This window comes from Sceloporus occidentalis, unplaced genomic scaffold (assembly GCF_023333645.1).
Source record: "Sceloporus occidentalis isolate IW3139 unplaced genomic scaffold, rSceOcc1.0.p SCAF_1, whole genome shotgun sequence".
In the NCBI taxonomy this organism is placed as follows: domain Eukaryota; kingdom Metazoa; phylum Chordata; class Lepidosauria; order Squamata; family Phrynosomatidae; genus Sceloporus; species Sceloporus occidentalis.
Window position 1 is genome coordinate 168018305 of NW_028316981.1, and position 21911 is coordinate 168040215.

Sequence of the window (21911 nt, forward strand, 5' to 3'; positions counted from 1 at the left end):
CATTTGCCAAGCTGGAATAATCTGTTTGGCAAAAATTACACTTTTACAACGCCTTCCCAGAGTTTTGCAACCTGAAAAGAAGAAGAGTCATATGGAGGTGGGGCAAGATGCATTTTTCGTTTGTCCGCTGGGTTTGTTAAATATTACAGTTAGGCTGTCAGTGTCTGAAGCACATTGAGTTGATTAAGCAGGCAGCATTAATCTAAAAAAAAAAAATACAAAGAAACATGTCCACTTCATTGTGATGAGGTCCAGATAGAGTCTTATTGAGAAGCTGTTCCTGATATGACCTGCCTTAAGACCTCTTGTTGTTCTTGGCTAAAGGCAAAAAGGCTTTCTTAAGAGTAAGGGGTGATGTCCAGGCAAGTAAAGAGCAAAGTATAATGTGCTTTGGTCTCAATCTTCTGGCAGATCCACAGCGTCCAACCTCTGCAGCCTCTGCTGGGCACACTCCGCTTGCAGTCGAGCTTCTGGTTCAGGGTCCCAGCAGTCCTCTAGAATCTCCTCTAAGCAAACAGCAACCTAGGGGAGAGCAAAAGAAGGGGAATTGCTGCCAGGTCCAGACAAATAGAAGGCTCCAGAGTGTGGGACATTGGGTAACTTGATGCAAAAGAGAACAGGGTTCCTTCTTCCCTACCATCAGTTCATTAGAAGAGGGGATTTCAAGTGGTATTGTTTGTCACGCCAGCTATTCCTGCTGAAGTTGCCCTCTTCTACTCAAGTAGAGCCATCGTGATGTAGTGGTTTGAACTCTAGAGATCAGGGTTCAGTTCCCCATTTAGTCATGGAAACCCACAGGGTGGCCTCAGGTGAGTCACACACTCTCAGCTCCAGAAAATCCTGTGATAGGTCTGCCTTGTCGCTGGCATCAGTCAGAAATGCCTTGAAGGCCAACAACAATTTCAAATATAGGAAGGGAAGCAGTAGCCCTGTTCTGCTTTGCATCTGCAAACTCCTGGAGGCACAAACTTAGGAACCATGTATGAGCCATAAAATATATCATTTTCACCTCAGAAGGGCTTATAACCCCTTGGCTGTTGCAAGGAATATGAAGGGAGGTAGCTCCTCCTAGCAACTTCAAGAGAAGAGCATAGTCCAGAGCCCTTCTCTTGCAACCAGTCCAGATTGCTTGTCTTCACCTTCTGGAGCTCTCCGCAGGCATGCCCCACCTCCTGTTTCTCCTTTTATCTCCCTCATATCTCCTTGCTTTCCTGACCTTTGTTCTTGCAGCATTACTATCTTCAGTCACCCAGAAGTCTCCTGTTCTCATAAATTAAGCCCAGGCTGGATTTGAACAGTGGTGTGAGCCAAACATTATGCAAGATGTCCATTTCAACATTCAAATTCCATATCCAGTTTTTGGGCACTGAAATTGATTTTGTCACAGCACTACAGAAATATATTACATTAAATAAAATAAATAATTTTGTCACTACACTATATACTAAGAAAGCTGAAAAGACATTGAAAGTCCCACTTCCTATAAACTAACTAGTAGTTAATTATTCAGAAATAGTTGCATTACTCAATAAGTCCCATGCTTATTCACTGTATCAGTAATGTCATTATGTGGCAGATGTAGCTTTCATGATGGAAAAGAAAATGTAGAAGTATAAATTATCCAATTAAGAAGAAACTTTCATTTTCCTTTAGGATCTACATAACAGCATTTAACCAACAGTTTGAAATATTTAAGTAGATTTGAGGGTCAAATTAGATTTTATAATCACATGAGTGGAACAGTCTTCCTATTTTAAAAATATGAAAAAAGATGTCTCTAGAATTACTATTTTCAAAATCACAGGCTTACACAGGATATTTTATCATGTATATGTGATTTCAATGTAGAAAGCCTGTTATATACAGGTTGCTCTTCCTTATGCGAAATTCAGAAATATTCCAAAAACCAAAACCAAAATATTCTAAAAGCTAAAAATATTCCAAATCCAGACAGAGGTGGCTGAGATAGTGACACCTTTCTTTCTGATGGTTCAATGTACACAAAATTTGCTTCCCACAAAAAACTATTAGAAATATTGAATAAAAGTACCTTCAGGTTATATGTATAAAGTGTATATGAAATATAAATTAATTTTGTGTTTAGACTTGGTTCCCATCTCCACGATATCTCATTATGTATGTATATGCAAATACAGATATTCCAAAATCCCCCAAAATCCAAAATCCAAAACACCTCTGGTGCCAAGCATTTCCGATAAGGGAGACTCAACCTGTATTGTATGTCTTATTTATAATGTCTTATTTGGCCCTAGATTTAATCATACTTACATGATATTTCACTGTTGTTTTTTTGTATGGATTTTGTTTTGTTTTCTTTTTGGAAATATGTTGCTGTTTTGGTTTAATGGTTTAAAATGTGAAATACAGTAAATACTCACTGATCAATTAGTTATTTGGATAAAAACCAAATTAACACAGTATTTCACTTTTTAAAGTAAATCCAGAGTAATAATAAGGATTCTTTCAATAGCAAAAGACCTGGAGAGTGCAATCCTGCACATATATACTCAGAAGTAAGTTCCACTGAGGTTATTGATGCTGATGCCCTGGTAAATGAATATAGGGCTGCAATCTAACTTACCTGGCCCATTCTTTTCCAAGCCAGTGGAATGGCTGGTCTTCCCCTTTCTTTGACAGCCAGCATCCACAATTCACTGTGTGTGGGGTTCCGACCTAGTTCTGCTTCATAGGGAAGCTGGAACTCAGGGACACTGTTCTCTAAGGAGCCAGAAAGAGGAGAGACTAGGGCAGGGTGGTTGTGGTTTAGTTTTAGTAAAAATGCACCTTATACCCTCTATATCAGGGGTGGGCAACTACATAGGAAAGGGGGGCACCTTTGCCCCAGTACCCCACCCTTGTGAGCCAGATTGGTATGCCAAAGCCCACAAGCCCTTTACATATTATTATTTTTTTAAAATTCTGGGTGATTTTTCACCCCATCCTACCCTAATGGCTCAAAAAACACTGCAAAATGCAGTGGTTTTGCCCCCCCCCCCCCCGCCCCAGTGTTCCAAATGTCATTTCTTTCAGTACTGCCCCCCTCCAACAAGCAGCCAAAAGGCTGAAATTTAAACACGGACTGATGTCACTAAAGATTTTATTTGTGCCAATTTTGGGGGGATCTGATAATTTTTCAAAGGTAACTGAGTGGTTTGGGGGTTGAGGGAGCAAAACCACTACCTTCTGCAACAGTTTTGAGCATTGGTGGGATGGAGGGGGGAGTGAATCACCAGAAGATTTTTTTCGAGAGTAGGGGCTTTGGGAGTACTCAGAGACATAGCCATGTTAGTCTGTTAGGCGTCTTGTAGAACCTTTGAGACTAACTATACTCAGGGACTGCCCTTAGAGTCCCAAAAACCACATGTGCCACACTTTGTCCACCGCAGCATACTATAAATTTGGCAAGCATAATCTCAATTAAGCCTATGTCATTCCACTTTTTGAGATGCTTTTAAAATGTCCCAGTTTTTCTCTTGTCCTCTCCCAATTCCTCCTTTGTCTTCAGCTTACTTAAATTGCTGCAAACGAAGTTAATATTGCAAAAACAGTTCGCGCTCAGTAAACTCAGCAGTGGGGAATGGAGAGGTGGGATGGAATATTGCCCTTCCCAGAAGTCTCGGGAAAAAGTAACTGCTGCAACCTCTCCTAGCCTGCCTGTTTTTCCTCACCAACAACTTTTGCCACCTTAACCACACTCTGGTGCAGCTTGGACAGATGTGTTCCAGTTTTAACCTGTGAAATTTTGGAAGGTAAGCACCCAGCTCTACAGAAAGTGAGCTCAGTTTTATCATGCCCTTCCAGTTAGTGTTGCTTTATGTGTAGGAGATACCTTCTATAAATCAGGAAGTAATCTGGAAGCCAGTGTGGTGTAGTGGTTTGAGTGTTGGACTAGGACTATGAGATCAGGATTTGAATCCTGGCTCGGCAATGTAAACCCACTGGGTGACCTCAGACAAGTCACACACTCTCAGCCTCAGGGGATGGCAATGGGCACACCCCAGCTGAAGAAACCTGCCAAGAAAACCCCAGGATAGGGTCGCCCTAAGTCGGAAACAACTCGAAGGCACACAACAATAAACAACAAAATCATTTGCCTAATTTCGTCACAGTGGTTGAAATTAGATTGCAAAGCGATCCCATCACTCTCCACATGTTATGATTAATGCTCCACATGTATCCTTATTATCCTATTACTCTCCTCAGACCCCAAAAAACTGCTCAGACAAAGCAACGCTCTCATGAATCACTCCATGTTACCACAGCAGACTTCAGCGGGAATTGCTGATCAGGAAAAGGGACTTTTGTTTGTCTGGCTTGACATGTTTGCTGCCCACGCGCCACTGTATTGCATCAGAAGGCCTGTTCCCACTTCACAGCCTGGAGCTGCAAAGCATCATTTCCATGTGGTGGCTGAAATGTTTGCATGCTGTTTTACATGTGCTCAGCCTAACTGTGGGCGAGGGCTCCCCCTATGAGCGCCACCTGGAGCTGGAAATGGCTGCTGCCACTTTATTTAGGTCAAGCCACATGATGGGGGGGAACATTACAAGGATGAACTGGCAAGTGCCGAGTGCCACCAAATGGAAGAGATTTTTGGCTTTTGTGCGGGAGATGACACATGGAAAGTGCACTCCAGCAGAGCTGGCAATGCTGGTTTTGGAAAAGGAAAGAAAGAAGCAAGGGGGTGAAGGAGGGGTGAAGAAATGTGGCAACACATTTAAGTTAAACTGCTTTTTATTTTTGCATGAGCTTCTTGTGCATAGAAATCAACTTCTTTGGATGCAGTAATGCCTTATGTAGCATAAAAAGGAAGAAGAATGGGGGGGGGGGGTGTGGAGAGGGGGGAAAGAAATGAGCCAGCACCTATAAGGTTAACTGGTTTTTATTTTTGCATGAGCTTTTTGTGCATAGAAATTAACTTCTTTGAATGTGGTAGAAAGTGCTTGTTATGTTTTGTTGTTGTTGTTTTGTGCCTTCAAGTCATTTCCGACTTGTGGCAACCCTAAGATGAAGCTATTGGGGAGTGGGTAGGCTTCGTGGCAAGATTTGTTCAAATAAGGTTTGCCATTGCCTTCCCTTGAGGCTGAGAGTGTGTCACCTAGAATCATAGAATCACTTGCCTAAGGTCACCCAAAGGCTTTCATGGACAAGCGGGGAATGGTCTCCAGAGTCATACTCCAACACTACAACATGCTGGCTCTATGCTTGTTATGTAGCTTATTTTAAAGGCTTCCATCCAGTAACACATTGCCATTACATTTTTAAAAGATAGCTTGTAACATGAGTCATTATATTGCTCATTGTTCCTTTTTAAAGAAAAAAAAATCTAAGAAGTTACAAAACAAGCTAAAATCAAGGAGAGAGAGTGTGTGGTGTAGATAGCATGGTTTCAGTACAGACTATAATTCTGGAGACCAGGATTCGAATCCCTGCTCCGACATAGAAACCCATTGGGTGATTCTTGGAAGTCACGCTATCACAGCCTCAGAAGACGGCAAAGGCAAACCTAGGAGTTTAGTACACAGCTAAAAACGCAACTTACCACTGCCGATTTCAAGTTGAATTCAGGATACATCCGGATTTTATCACATGCATTTTGCCACTGATGTCGCCAGCTGTGTGCAGCCCAGCTAACGTCTGGCTAGAATACGTGCTCAGCCAGCCTCTTTTCAAAATTGGGAAGCTCCTAGCTTTGCAAATCGGCTGGCTGAGTTCAGATTCTGTCCAGAAGTTACCCAGAATTCACCCGGCCGGTGGCATTGGCAGCAAAATGCATTAGATAAAATCTGGATGTATCCCGAATTCGAATTAAAATTGGCAGTGTAAATCACATTTTTTTTTACCGTGTGCTAAACTCCCTACTCTGAGCAAATCATGCCAAGAAAACCCCAGTATAGGTTTGTCTTGCAGTTGCCATATGTTGGAAACTAGTTAAAGGCACACAACAATGAAAAACTGCGGTGACGGGGCTTCAAACAGCCTTCATTTCAGCGTTCCCAAAAGTAATGGAAAAGTAAGGAATAAATATTATTCATAATCAAGGAGAGGGGTAAAGAATCTACCAGTTATTACATTATTTGCAATATATTATTTGTTATGCTCTCATTAGCCTATACTTTCCAACTATCCTGGTTTGGCAGAAACAAGCCTGATTAATCTTCTGTTGCCACACTTTTTCATCTGACTTTAAAATGTCCCAGGTTTTATTTCCTACTCCCACTTTCTTCCTTTGTCCTTAATTTACATGCATTGCTGCAAACTCAGTTCAAAGTACAAAGGTAGTTTGCATTCAGTTAATTTAGGAGTTTATTACACTGGGGCTAATTTCAGCATCAAAGAGAGATTAAAGTACATTTAAAGCATCCCGCAAATAAAGCAAAAATGGCGAGTAATTGTGTGAATGATTATCACACACAGTTGCACACATAAAATGATATCAAAAATGCATTGTTGCTGAAATCCCGAAAGTAAAAAGATGTGCGTTAATGCTTCTTTGTGATCACTTTAATGGCGGGTTTTCTGCAATGTTGTGTGAAGTCGTTTTGAATAATTATGCGATTTTTCTGGGATATTCATGGGATAAACACCCGATCTCCTCTGTGTGATAAACTCCTTAGAGAGGGGAGAGGCTAAGAGGGAGCAGAGATTTGCTGTTTCTAGTAGATTCAGGCAAAAACAAACTGCTGCCTCCTTTCCTTAGCTTGTGTGTCCTTCCCCATCAATAGCTTTGGCTATCATGACCACACTGTGCTGTAACTTTCCACACATGTCCTTGTTTTCATATGTGGAATGTTGGCAGGTATTCTATCCCCAAAAGTAATGTGTTAGAGGTAATCTACTGATTTGTGAAGCAATCTCTAAACTCTAGACCATAGTATTTTACTTTCTGGTTGAAGAAAAGTAAAAGTTCTAATAATGCACATAGCAAATGCCATTACAGGTTTTACTCCTCTCCACAACAGAGAAGCATCAGTAGTGTCCCATTTTTTTGCCCAACAAACAAGCATCTTTCCTCAGGGAAAAAGCCTCAGCTTGTGGAATAATTAATGTTTCCAGCATGCATACTTCAGACATATTTACTAGAAATGCAATCCTGTTCCCAGATGTTGGGGCTGTTGTGGTTTTGTGGTGTTGTCTTGAATGTTGTCAGCAATTGTTGCAGGCATCAAAGAGGCAGTGCCCTGGATGACATGAGAGGGGTGAGAGAAGTCCACCCCATGAATACACCTGAGGCTAACTCCAGCTAGGAGGGAGTCCTCAACACTGTGCCTTCAGGTGCATTCCTTTAATGCCAGTGCCCCTCCTATGGGCGTTCTGGTGATAATGAGAAGATACACTCCAGTGTTTGCTGTTGAGGGGAACAGCTGTAGTTCTGGGTAGAACAAATGCTTTGCATCCAGAAGAAACCAGATTTCATCCCTGATATTTCAAGGCAGAGCCCTGTCCCAACTCTGGAGAACCACTGTTAAGCAGTGTTGGTGCGCTGCATGTTGGTGACATATGTAGCTCTCAGCCTACTTTCATATGGCCTATAGGCCCCCTCCTATACTCATTAGCCTCCTTCTTCTACAATACACAGCTGACTGGTATGGCAAAACATACAGACAGGAGGGTGTACCCAATGGGATCTCATGATCTGCTCGTATAGGATGGGAGTTATGCCTTCCTCAGCTGTTTCAAGTCCCAGTCAAATGGGTTGTGTGGACGAAGAGAAGTTTTTTTTTGTTGTTGTTAACTGCCCTTGAGTCAACTTCAACTCATAATGACCCTGTGGATGAGACATCTCCAAGACCTCCTGTCCTCAGCTTCTCTGCTCAGGTCCTGTAGACTCAGGCCTGTGTCTCATCAAGTCTAACCATCTGGCATGTGGTCTTCCTCTCCTTCTACTGCCTTCCACCTTTCCTAGCATCATTGCCTCTTCTAATGATTCATTTTTCCTCATGATATCACCAAAGTACGACTGCCTCAGTTTAGTCATCTTGGCTTCAAGGGATAAATAAATAAATGAGCTTGATCTGTTCTAAGACCTATTTGTGTCTCTTCTTAGCCATCCACAGTATCATTAGCACCCTTCTCCAGTAGCACATCTCAAATGAGTTCATTTTATTTCTGTTTCCTTTTTCACTGTCCAGCTCTCACATCTGTTCATTTTGATTGGCAATACAGTGGCATTCTCACTTTAGTGCTTAGAGTTATGTCTTTACACTTTATGATCCTGTCCATGCTTTCATAGGGCTCATTCCCACTTGCAGTTTAAACCGATTCCTGATTCGCCCTCACTCCTCGATTCCAAAAGGTCCCTCGTTCCCACTATAAAGTGAATCTTTCTCTTACCACAGTGTAATTGCTTCTTTTTTGGCATGGTTCTTGTCCCCACTTAGGGTTGCCATAACCCTCCTGCCGGCGGGACATTCCCGGTTTTTCACCACTAGGGGGCATCCCTGCACGGTTTCCTCCTTGACTCCCGGCCTTTTGCCAATCTGGCAAAATGGGTACTTTTCAGAGCCTTTGGTGTGATTTTGGTGGTTAGTTTTAATGGTAATTTTGAGAGTTGAAATAAGTTCCAATTATTTTTATTCAATTAGGACTATGTTTTATTGCCATATTAAAATTACAGGGACTTTCCAGGGATTTTGACTGAATATTTGGTGAGATATGGGGGGATTTGGTGAGTTTTGGCCAAACATCTGGGGAATTATCTTCAAGGCTTGTTGGCAACAATTGTTGCCAGACTCAGGAAGAGGAGCTCCTCCTCTGTTTGGTCCCCAAGGCAGCAGGGGAGAGAGGGCCATTTCCTTTGGCACCGAGGCGAGGATGATGAGGAAGAGGAGGAGAAGGAGGAGGTGCATGGCCATTTTCAATACTGATTTTGCCCCTGTGTATGTTTTCCAACTTTGACTGCCAGGGCTCAATGCTCTGGAATTCTGGTGTCTGTGAGGCATTTGGCCTTCTCTGTCAGAGAGCTCTATTGCCATAATAAACTAAAATTCCCAGGATTCCATAGCACTGAGCCCTGGCAGTCCAAGCAGTGTGTTTTGGACACAGATATCCTCCTTTTGTGAGTTAATGAATGAATCCAGTCCCTAGCCTTTCTATCTCTCTCAAACATTGCAGGAGTAATAACCCACTTTGAGACTGCTTTAACTCAATGGTAGGGAATCCTGGGAATGCTAGTGTTTGGGAGACATTGAGACTTCTCTGTCAGAAATGGCTCTGAGGCCACAATAGACTACAATTCCCAGGATTCCCCAGCACTGAGCAGTCTCAAACTGGACCATTTCCTCAGTGTGGATGCACCTGGTGAGGCATTCTGGGCACTGCAGTTCAACTACGTTTGGAGGGTTATGTGACTCCCTGTCAGAGATAGCTCTGGGACCACAGTGTACTACAATTCCCAGCATTCCCCAGCACTAACCCAGGACAGTTAAGTCACTCTCGAACTGAATTCTTTCCTCAGTGTGGACACAGCTTTGGTGAGGAACCCTGGGCATTTCAGTCCAGCTATGTTTTATTTCTGCAGTGTATTTTGGACCAGAGACAAGGTGACCAGACATCCTCCTCCTTTTCCAGGACATGTCCTCTTCTGTCAAATTTCAAAATAATAATAATAATAATAATAATAATAATAATAATAATATATAACAAAATGTCCTCCATTTTGATCATGCCTAAGAAACATGCATTGATATTAACATTTTAAAAAAATCATCAATTTTTTCGCGTGTCCTCCATCTATTAAAACTGTGTCCTACATTTGAAAATGTTGTCCTACATTTGTCCTACATTTGTCCCGGTTTGGAGGTCCTGACTTATGGCAACCCTATCCCCACTTGTTGCTCCGCTTCAAAATGCAATCATCAGTGACGTAAGTGTCAGCCCGGACTTTTGACATGCTTGTGCGGAGTGGAGGGTGGAGGAACATGCTATGCTTCTTAGCCATGCCGTAAGTGGAAGACCTTTTGGAATCCCCTCCTGGACAGAAGGCTGAAATGGAGAGCATGTCCTGGAGAAGGAGGACCAAAAGTCTGGGGACAAGTGACCCATGGCCTCCTCCTCCTATGATCCCCGGCCTCATTCCCCAGCTTCTCCCTCCAATCTCGACCTCCTCCTCCGATTCCCGGCCTCATTCCCCAGCTTCTCCCTTCCATCCCAGCCTCTTCCTCTGTCTCATTCCGCTGGCACCAGCACGAGGGCAAGAAAGAACGCAGGCTGCCCGGATCAGGCAGGCAGGTAGGCAGGAACAGATGCAGGATGATAGCTAGATCACCGCCACTGATACAGCCCAGGCTGAAGGGGACAAAGAGACAGCGGCGGCGGTGATCTAGCTATCATTCCTGCCTACCCACCTGCGTGCCTGTTCTGGGTGGCCCGAGCTCTTCCTCGCCCTTGTGCTGGTGCTGGAAGAACATGGCAGGGGATCGGAGGAGGAAGAGGAGGAGGCCGGGATTGTAGGGGAGAAACTGGGGAAGAAGGCAGGAGGAGGTAGAGGAGGACAATGGTTTTTTTAAAACAGAATCTTCAATTTATTGATTTTTGCAACTACTTGCCTTTCCAAGTAGTTGCAAAATCAATAAATCAAATATTCTATCAATTTTATTTAAAAAAAAAAAAAAAACATGCACCACAGGTAAAAAAGGCAGCACTGAGAGGGGGGGAGATGGTGGATCTGTCAAAAACTAAGGAGGGATGGTAATCACCCCTCTGCCATTCGTCCCTCCCATCCAGAATGAATCGATTCTAGTCTGTCGTTCCCACTTATTGAACTTGCTTCAAAATCGATTCTTCTGGAATTGATCAAATAAGGATCTGGGTTTTTTTGCACTTGCCCCACTTTATCGCCACTGAAATCGATCAAAAAAGATCAGAATTGATTTCAAATGGGAATGAAGGTGATATACCTTGATCTGCGATTCACTGCAAATGGTAGTGGGAATGAATCCATAACTGCCTTTCACAGTCCTAGTCTTCTAGGACCTGTTTGTTTTTCTTCTTAGCCATCCATGGTATCCTTAGCATTCTTCTCCAATACCACATCTCAAATGAGTTTATTTTATTACTATTTCCTTTTTCACTGTCCAGCTCTCACATCTGTAAATTGTGGTGGGGAATGTAGTGACATTCTCACTTTAGTGCTCAGAGTTATGCCTTTACACTTTACGATCCTGTCCTTTCATAGCTGCCCTTCACAGTCCTAGTCTTCTTCTGATTACTTGACTGCAGTGTACGTTCTGATCAATATTTGAACCAAGATATGGAAACTTTTAAACTATTTCAATTGTCTCATTGTCTAGGGTGAATTCTTGTAGATCTTTTGTGGTCATTATTTTTGTTTTGTTTTTTAAGGTTCAGCATTTATCCAACCTTGTCACTTTCCTACTTGATCTTCTTCAGTAATTATTCTAGGCCTGTCTTTGTTTCTGCTAATAGTACTGTGTTGTCTGCATATCTAAGGTTGTTAATGTTCCTTTCTCCCATCTTCATTCCTTCTGTCTCTGTTGTAGCTAAAATATTGCCTACATATAGGTTGAATAAATAGGGTGATAATGTGCAGCCTTGCCTGATCTCTTTCCTGATTGGGAAACATTCTGTTTCCCCGAATTCAGTTCTGACAGCAGCCTATTGTACTGAGTTCAGGTTACACATCAGGACAATCAGATGCTGTGACACTTCTATTCCTTTAAATGCAAGCCATAGCTCTCTGTGATCTTTGCAGTCAAAGACTTTGCTATAGTCAATAAAGCACATGCAGATTTTCTTCTGGAATGCCCTGGTGTGCCCCATTATCCAATGTATAAGAAGAGAGGATCCAATCATGCACCTCTGTCCACTCTTAGGCTTTATTTATGTGTATGTGGACCTTTCTCTCTCTGTGTCTCTGGGACAGAGCGAGGTAAGGGTGTGTCTCTATCTGCACATAGGCAAGTATGGTCCAAAAGACACTGCAGAAATAATCCAGTTTTAGAGACTGCTTTAAGCACCCTGGCTCAATGCTAGGGAGTTCTGAGAATGGTAGGTTTTGTGAGACATTTAGCCTTCTTTGTCAGAGAGCTCTGATGCCACAACAAAGTACAATTCCCAAGATTTCCTAGCACTGAGCCAGAGCAGTTAAATCAGTCTCAAACTGGATTAATTCTGCAGTGTGTTTTGGACCTATGTGACAGAAATGGGGGGTGGGAGCCCAAGCCTTGCTCGCCATTAACTGCACCACTGCATGTAGCCCTCAGGGACAAAAAAGTTGCTAATATCAGGGTAGGTGATATCACATTAAATAGATTAATAGTTTAATAGCTGGTGAAAGGAAGTTTTCTGTGTTTTCTTTGCCCGTTGGGCAAATTTCCCATACTACCCTCTCACTGGAGCATCATGAAAGGGGTCTCTATGCAGTTGCCAAGGCACTAGAATCTCACCAGATGCTCAAGGATGCCAGATGCTGATCAAGGTGCTCCTCAGTCACAAATTCTCACTCTCTAAAGCAGGGTCTCCTAAAACTAGTGAAGATTAAAAGTCTCACAAGGCAATTTGTGAAGAAGCTTGTTTTCAGGAGTAATTTTAGTACCATTTCACAGGCCAGCTCTACTAGCAACAAACCCTTGACTGAGTCTACATTAAAATTATTCCTTTCCTTTGTCCATTGTGCTGAGTTTAAGAGAAAAAACACTTTCAACATTTGCTGTGTGTCCTCAAGCAGCCCATTGCCTATGCTGTCCTTTTCCCCTCCAAGAAACAAATGCATCCTGAGCTCTGGAGACAAGTCTGGTCTGGTGCTGCTCCTAGGAAAAAAATAACATTAGAAGAACCCATCTCATCCTCCTATTTGCAGTGAGAACAGGCTGCCAAGTACACACATTTCGTGAAGGGGAATAGCAAGTAATGTTACTCAATGGGCTCCATAATCATGCTCAAAATGGAGAACATTCTGGAATTCTTCCTGGACAGAAGGTTAAAATGTAGGGAATATCCAGGTAAAGCAGGACATTGGCTCACCCTGTTTTGGGAAAGCACTGGAGGAGCTCTCTGGCTATGAATTCCAAATGTCTCTCCCTAAACTGCAAATCCCAGAATCAGTTAAAGTGGAATCATAGAGCTATAATTGTGTAGTGTGAAAGAGCCCTTAGAAGAGAAAGAAGTCTCAGGAGCAGAGAGTGCGAGAGTGATAAGGAAAGCAGCCTGAGAGTGGGAAAAAAAGGTTTGTGTAACTCTCAGGTTGCTGCCACACAGCGGAATGAATGCTGTATGATGCTGCTTTAACTGCCATGGCTCCATCCTGTGGAATCCTGAGGTTTGTAGTTTGCTGTGGCATCCGAGTGCTCTGACAGAGAAGGCCAAATAGCTCACAAAACTATAAATCCCACACTTCCATTCCATTGAGCCATGGCCATTAAAGTGGTGTCCAGCTGCATTCTGCAGTATAGATGGAGCCTGAGTGACACAGAGATCATATTCTTCCACCCCAGGAGTCTACAATGAGATAGGAAGCTAAACAGAGAACAAAAAAAAAACCCAAGGAATTTTCATCATGCTTGTGAAATGCCACTAGGTGGTAGCATAACCAACCATTTGGTGTACGATTGTGTCTGTATGTGTTAGCTTGTGGAAGTAGCAGGTAGGTGGGATGGGGTTTGTGTGAAGGAAACAACTGAGTTGGATGTTCAGCAAGTGACCTCGCATCCTTCTTTTCCAGGACATGTCCTATATTTCAGCTATCTGTCCAGGAGGGATACTAAAACATCCTCCATTTTGAGCATGACTAAGAAGCATTAATTTGTATTTCTATAAGTGTTTCTAGTTTTTAATGTCACAATATCCAACATTTTTCTTGAATGCCCTATATTTGCATTTTACAGTGAACATTTAATGTTACAGTTTACAGTTGTTATCTGCTGGGGCTTGGTTCCAAGTCCCTCCATTGATACCAAAACCCATTAAATACAGTGGATAGTAAAATGGTATCCATTATATAAAATGGCAAAATCTAGGTTTGCTTTTTGGAATTTATATATTTCTTTGAATATTTCCAAGCCGTGTATGCTTGAATCTATGGATAAAGAATCTGTGGATTCAGAGAGTCGATAGTAATGTTACAATGAACATTACTGTTTTGTCCCAAGAGCAATGCTATAGACTTTGGGTGTAGTAAGGCCTCTGGCTCTCGGGAACACAGCCAGAACAAAAGACTTGTCCACAAATTTCTAAAGTTTCAAAAGCTTTACTGGTTATAAACACAAATAACACAAAACTGATTTCTTCTTTTTCAGTAGTCCTTCCTAGATACCTTGCTCTCTTCTTGATGTATTCTATCTTTCTTTTGAGGACTATCTTTCTTCCTTTGTGGACTTATCTTTTTGTCAAAGGAAAATACTCTCTTCAGGTCTGACTTGGCTGAAATCTTACTACACACTGAAACTAACTAGAGGGAGACAGCATAAGACCCTGGGATTTCCCACAATCCTTGCCTTTCTTAAAGCTGTAGATCCCTATTTCCCCTTCTAAACTAATACATACAAAACCTAATATAATCTTAACTAAATATATGTCTCAAGAACATCAAAGATGCTCTGGAGGCGTGACAATTACAGTGAACATTTTTGATGAACCGTAGTGGTGTACAGTTTTGAGAGTTGGACTAGGAACCTGGAGACCAGGATTTGAATCCCGGATCAGCCATGTAAACCCATTGGGTGACCTTGGGCAAGTCACACTCTCTCAACCTCAGAGGATGGCAATGGCAAATCCCCTTTGAACAAATTGTGCCAAGAATACCCCATGATTGGTTCACCTGAGGTTCACCGTAACTCAGAAATTACTTAAAGACACACAACAACATCATACCCTTCAACATCTCACAGATGAAAACTGGGACATGTGAGGCCAAGCAACATCATAGTGTGGTCAAGATGGCAGATGTTATTATTGAGTAAAAACAAACAAGCTACAAGAGGCTGTAGCAATTTGTTCTTGTCTGAGCTTCCTGGGAAGGAAAAGACCCCATCCACTCCTCTCTGTTGATTTAATAGTGTGCAAACTGCTTCTCCACAGTAGACCCAGTTTGCAGCAGCTGAAGTCCATTCAGGACAAAAGGAGGAAAATAGGAGGAGGACAGAGAAACTGGGGCGGGTTACAGACCGCCCGTTTGGGGCGGCCTGCACCTGCCCCTTTCCCCGAGGTATCGGGGCCTCAGCTGCCAGACCGGCAGCCTCCGAGGCCCTGATCCGCCGCTTTGCAGGCTGTGGAAACGGAAGCTCCTTCCTGCTTCCTGCTCTGCGCAAAGGGCGCACTAAGCGCCCTGGCGCGGAGCGACGACGTCACATCCGCACCGCCCCGTATAGAGGCGGCGTGGTCGTGATGTCGTCATGGCGGCCCCCATGTGGAAGGGGAGCTGCCATTTTGTACGGACTCAGTCCGTACTAGGGTTAGGGGGGTGCGGAAGCACCGCACCTTCCTAACCCTAGTACGGACTGACTCCGTACTTTCATGGCGGTCTGTAATCCGCCTGGGACTGTTTACAAGCAGCTAGAAAAGTGTGATTAATTGAACACTCTGAGAGGAAAAAGAGAATTAATTGGAGAGTATGGGTTATGAGTGAACTGTGATGGTACTGCCTCCATCTCTCCGTGACCTTACCTGGGAAAAGTGCAGAGCATCTCATGAGGATTTCCCACAACACTAGTGCCAAGGAGTAGACATCTGCCTGCCTCAATGCTGATCCTAAGTCTTGCAGGTTCAGGCTTTCATCCAGAATTTCAGGTGCAATGTAGCGTGGTGCCCCTGCCTGGAGAGAAAGTGAGTAAAAAAAGATATGGTGCTGATACTCAAGGTTTGGCATGCTTGCCTTTGTCCTGCGCCAGAGGTTACAAAACTTTGGTCTTCCAGATGTTTGAGACTTCAGCTTACAGAAGTCCTGACTGTTGGACAAGTTGAAGTCCAAAACATCTGGAGGGCCAAAGTTTGGGAATCACTGGGTTACAGGGACCATGCAACTCCCCTATTAGAACAGCTCCACTGGTTCCAGTTTGTTGCTTGGCACAACGCCAACTTCTGCTTATGCCTTATAAAGTCCTATATCATTTAGACTCAGGCTATGTAACAGACATATCTATCTGTGTGAGCCTTCCTGGGCACCGAAATCCTCAGGTGAGACCTTTTTCTTTCCTACTACCTTCACAGGCACAGCTACTGAGAATGTGAGGCAGGGCCTTCTTGGTGGCTACACCAGCCTCTGAAACTCCCTTTCCAGAGGGCCACTTTGTTCTGTTGACAGGCAAAGACTTTTTAATTCTAACAGCAATTTAGAACTGAAGGTTTTTAAAGAAAGGGGTTTAGAAAGTCCTATATTGTTTCTATTTAACTGTTTTTAATGATGTTTTTATCCTTTTTAGATCTATGTTTAGAATTGTTTTAATATTATGCATAGTTTAATTCTATTTTATCATTGGATTTTGTATGTTTCTAGCTATATTGTACTTGTTGTAAGCTGTCCTGCATCCCAGACTTGGGGGAAAGGTGGCATATAAATAAAGATTAAAAATGATGATGATGATGATGATGATGATGATGATGATGACGACGACGACGACGACTACTACTTTGATGGCAACAGAGGGCCAGTGAGATGTCAGAGGTGAGTATGGTGCCATATTCAGAGTGGTAGATAGGGACCATCAAATAGATCTGATTTCATCCCTTTCTGGAATGAAGATTCCTGGATGATCTTGTACCAGTCACCTCTTCTCAGCCTAACCTACCTCAAAGGGTTGTTATGATAAAATAGGGTTACCTTGAATTATGCTGCCCCGTAGTCTGTGAGTTGAATAAATTAAGGAACTACACACATATTTCCTTGGTTTTCCTTAGCTGTTAAATGAGAGAAGTTTTGCAAAGCACAGATGTTCCCTTCCTTTTCTCATCCATCTTTTAAAGTAACTCACATGCTGGATGCAGCCAAAGGAGCCATTTTACCTGCCTCTACAGTTTCACTCATCAGAACAACAATGGGTTTAAACCACACTAACAGCATGATCCTGTATGTGTTTACTCAGAGTCAAGCCATATTGCAAGAATAGAGAACTGCTATCCTATAGGATTTCATCCTATCAGCCCCTGCCAATCCCCTCCATTTGAATTGCTGTACTGCAGGATTTCCATTCATCCTATCAGCTCCCTGCCAGTCCTCTCCTTTGTTCTTCTCCATCTCACCGTGACACCAAAAAACAGACAAAAAAATTTGATCTCCTAAATGTTTAAGAGAGTGAGACACTGACACTGGTCATACTCTTACATTTGCCATTTGCATTCCCCTAGTATGTTGGCTTGCCCCTTTTCTTTGGATGCCTAAACTGTATTTCTAAATGCTCACCTGAAGTTTTAAATTACTGCAATGCTTGATATTTGGGGATTGAAGGAAAATTTCATTAGGGAGGCCAGAATTCTTACTTACATGCAATGCCCTCCTTTCTTCCCTTCCATATCTACATGTCTGATAAAGGACAATCACATTGTTGGTGAATTGATTCTGAATTTGCAGGACCTAAGCAGGGCTGTTGATTATCTATTCTTGCATGTTTCATTTCATAGGCTCACCACAGGTTGAAGCCAACAAGCTCAAAAAGTTTATCCAGCCCTATTGTGTAACACTGTGGCATTACAATGGGTCTGAAGTCATAATTAATATTTTGCAACAGTTTCATAGGGACTTGAATGCAACTAAACATAGCCTAGATCCAATCCAACCCTATGTTTGAAAGCTGTAAACAACAGAGATCTTAAACATTTTAATATTACAACTCTGTTGTCCACATTTCAATATTACAGTATCTCTTTTGGATTTAATCTGCAAGATACCTGCAGTGTGCAAATACACATACGGTAACTGTGAAGAAGCCCTTACCACTAGATAACCTGTCATCTTGGCAGGACAACAATCAGTGTGCAAAAATGTGCTACTATCTGGGGAGTATAAAGTGACCATTGAGAACTCAGGTCGGGGATATTTGTTCTGCCTAGTCTCCTTCTTTGGAGGTTTTCAAACAGAGGCTGGATGGCCATCTGTTGGGCCATCCAGCCTGATTGTGTCTTCCTGAATGGCAGGGACTTGGACTGGGGTCTCTTCCAACTCTAGGATTCTATGAATTTTAGTATAAACTTTAAAGACAGTCTCCAAGATGCTGACCTCATCACTCAAAATTCGTGCAACACTTTAGATAGCTATTTTAATCTTTGGACTATAATCTGAAGTATCTTTGCTGCCCCTGCTGACATGGAAACCACTGGGTAAAGCAGATCCTCATTTGACAATGAGCCTTTTAAGATATTTTATATATATATATATATATATATATATATATATATATATAATATCACAGAGCTTGCATTTCAGAGCATTCTACCCTCATGATACGGGAAGCATTGTATGTTTTTAAACACTTCCTGAAGATGGACTTATTTGCTCCGGCTTTTCATGGCTGTCCCTACGACTTGTTTCTGGATTTGATATGCTTTAGACATTGTACATGATTAGTGTTTCAGACACTGGCTTGGAAAATCTTGGAAAAGATTAACATGGTGGTTAAAGTGGAAGACAGTAGGAAAGAGAGAGACTTCATGAGAGATGGACTGACCTCATCAAGGAAGTCATCATGACCCTGAGTTTGCAAAACCTGAGCAGGGCTGCTGATGACCAGCTTGATGGCAAATAACAGGAACAAAGTTAGCATTCAGTGGAAGGAAGAGGAAGGAGGATTATTGTGCATCTCTGCCTCTTCCTGCTGATTCATTAGCATCTGGAAATGAGGGAGCAGAGAACAACAGCTACTCACTCACCCCCTTTTCCCCACTATCCCTGATCTTGATGCTACTTTCTCTCCAATACCACTTCACTCCTTAGTGCCATAGATACCTTGCAGATGTCTGCAGAGCCATCTTTGAACTGCTCATGGCACACAGGCAAAGTCATGGCATGGCCAAAATCAGTAATGACGCAGGTCCTGTCCTCTCGTACCAGCACATTCTGGCTGCTCAGGTCTCGGTGTGCCACCCCAGGTTTATGTAAACCTAGAATCATTCAGAAGGCACAGCACTGTTTACTGAAATCAACAGTTTAGCGCAGTAAAATTTATTAAAACTATGAGCAGCGTAGAGATAACAGGCAAGGGAAGAGGGCTCATAGTTCAATCTCAGAACACCTGCTTTGCATGTTTAAGGATCAAGCCAGACACTTTTGGGTATGAAGAGCTGAGAAAGACCTCTTTGTATCTAGAACACATCAAAGCTGCTGGCAGCCACAGAGAACCAGAGGAAGAGAACCTGTAGATTTCCTGATGTGGCTGAACTACATCTCCTATAATCTCTGACCACTGGCATTACTATTGCATCAGTGTTGCTTGCTGAGTCTGATGCGAGTTGAAGCCCACAAACTGGTTTTTTTTTTTAAAAAAAAAACCTGGACTAAACTCAGTACAAAACGGCTTCACTTTTTCTTTCTCTCACAATACTTGGACTCTGAAACAGAGCTTGAAAAAGTTAGTTCTCCAGATGACCATTTCTCTAGTGTTCATGCTGGGCTAGGGGGAATCTAGAAAACAAAGTTCAAAAACCTTGTTTTGCTAAACAAAGAATGGCATTGAAGTGCCAGTCTAGTGAATTAAAACTGATATACAATGAGTCACTCACATTCAGAATTTCATGCTGCAAGATGTGACATGGGACTTTCCCATGAATAAAAAGTGTTGCTAGAATTCCTCTTTATTCATGGAATAATGGCGTGATTATCGTGACGTCATCTGATAATATTTGCGCAATTGTAGAATAGTGATGGGAGCATCCTGCTATGCTCCTGTCCCTTTTGCCCATGTGAAAATCTCCAAAGTCTACCAGCTTAAATCGTTCTCTTTTTTTGTTGTTGTTGAAAAAATAAAGGTATTAGACAAATTAATGGAAGATATGGCAAAGGGTATTCTTAGTTGTGACACTGATATGCAACCACCATGTTTAGAAGCCCTGAAATAATTTGAGAACAAAGAAGGCAGGCTAATGCCTATAAGTCCTGCTTTGTTGGGCTGGAAAGAACACCCTAGACTAGACAAGTCTTGCTCTGATCCAAAAGGGCTGGATTTTTGTTCTTTTAATTTCTTCCAGAAAATGTGAAAGGAGATAGAGGGACAGAAGAAGGAGGAGGTGGACAAGAGGTATGATCACCCTTTCCCAACCAAATGTTCTCCAGGTATACTGGGCTATAACACTCATCATGCCCAGCAGTATGACAGAAGATGTAGTTCAACACACTTGACTGGCACCAGACTGTGGATGCATAGCTATGATAGTTCATCTGACTTAGACTGAATCTGCACTGCAGAAATAATGCAGTTTGAACCCCCTTTAACTGTCATGGCTCTATGCTATGGGATCCTGGGATTTCTAATTTGTTGTGGCACCAGAGCTCCCTGACAGAGAAAGATAAATTATCCCACTAAATTACAAACTGAGCACTAAGCCATTGCAGCTAAAGCAGTGTCAAACTGCATTATTTTTGCAGTGCAGATTCAGCCCTAGACCCTTTGAGCAGTTTTTATGCAACTGTAGCCAATGCACTTAAGGTATGGTGAATAGCATATCCAAATGCTTCTACACATTTTAAGCACACACTCATCTCTTTGGAACAACAAAAATAGTCCTAGGGCATGGTAAAAGAGAAAAGAAGGAAAATGTGTTTTGTAAAAACAACTAAAAAGTGGCAAAATGCTTGTTGATGTAGCAACTGATAGTAGCTGTGTCATTTTACAGTGGGGCCTTGGTAGCTGCTGGGGTTTGGTTCCAGGACCCCTCATCGATACCAAAATCCATAGATGCTCAAGTCCCATTATATACAGTGGTGTCCATTACACAGTCGGCCCTCCTGTTTCATGAATTCTTCATCCATGGATTCAACCAACCATGGCTTGAAAATATTCAAAAATATATGAATTCCAAAAACCAAACCTTGATTTTACTATGTTACATAAGGTAAGGGACATCATTTCACTATGATGTTGCATTTAATGGGATTTGAGCCTTCATGGATTTTGTTATCCAAGGAGGTTACTGGAGCCAAAACCCAGCAGATACTAAGAGCCCACTGCATAAAATAGCAAAATGAAGGTTTGCTTTTCAGATTTTTATTTATTTATTTATTTATTTGGAATTTATTTGGAATTTCAAGCCGTGGATGGTTGAATCTGTGGATGAAGAGTGCATAGATACGGAGGGCTGACTGTACTATTCAGTATATAAAAGAATACAAAAGTCAGTTGAAGAAATCCAAGATCCAATTTGTGTGGGTGAAAACTTACATGGAGAAAATTAGCTCATTGTGGGCTAGGATGAAAAGCTCTTTTTCCCCCTCAAGGCTTGCTAACTTCCTTGCATATGATGATTTTGACAGCAGAGAACATTCAGAAATTAATTTGGAAAGGGGTGTACTATGTATTTCTTTTTCTGAGTCCAAAATCTCTCTCTCTCTCTTCCAACCTACATGTCCTATTTTGTAACAAGAGGAATATAGAAACACTCAAAGGGCAGATTCTCATGTTTCCCTAGGAAATTGTGGTACTTTAAAGAATAATAATCTTTATTATGGCATAAATTTACAAAGACTGCAGCCCAATTCATCAGATACATACAGTGTTATGTCAGTTGGCAAATCATTACACACATGCCTGACTGAGGGAGTGGGGATTGTAATCAGTGGGTTTGAGGAAATTTAAATGAAAAAGTACAAACAGGGACAATTGCCAAAGCAGTGGTTGTAAAGGAACAGTAGTTGGGTGGTAACACAGAAATTCTTCATAAATAAACTCGTATCAAGCCAAAAGAAGTGAACAAAAATTCACCAAGAGGCTCAACTCTGTCTCCTGTGGCTT

General features: G+C 42.2%; 1 protein-coding gene across 1 annotated transcript in view; it reads right to left on the bottom strand.

Annotated features, from left to right (window-relative positions):
• Positions 1-396: 396 nt before the first annotated feature.
• AMHR2 (anti-Mullerian hormone receptor type 2) overlaps positions 397-21911 on the bottom strand; it is a 40987-nt gene continuing 19472 nt past the window's right edge. Inside the window, exons 7-10 of the mRNA XM_089509016.1 lie at positions 18914-19068; positions 15643-15790; positions 2603-2739; positions 397-522 (exon numbers count right to left, since the gene is read on the bottom strand). Coding sequence (XP_089365142.1) covers positions 397-522; positions 2603-2739; positions 15643-15790; positions 18914-19068 — 566 coding nt within the window. The remainder of the gene's footprint in view (positions 523-2602; positions 2740-15642; positions 15791-18913; positions 19069-21911) is intronic.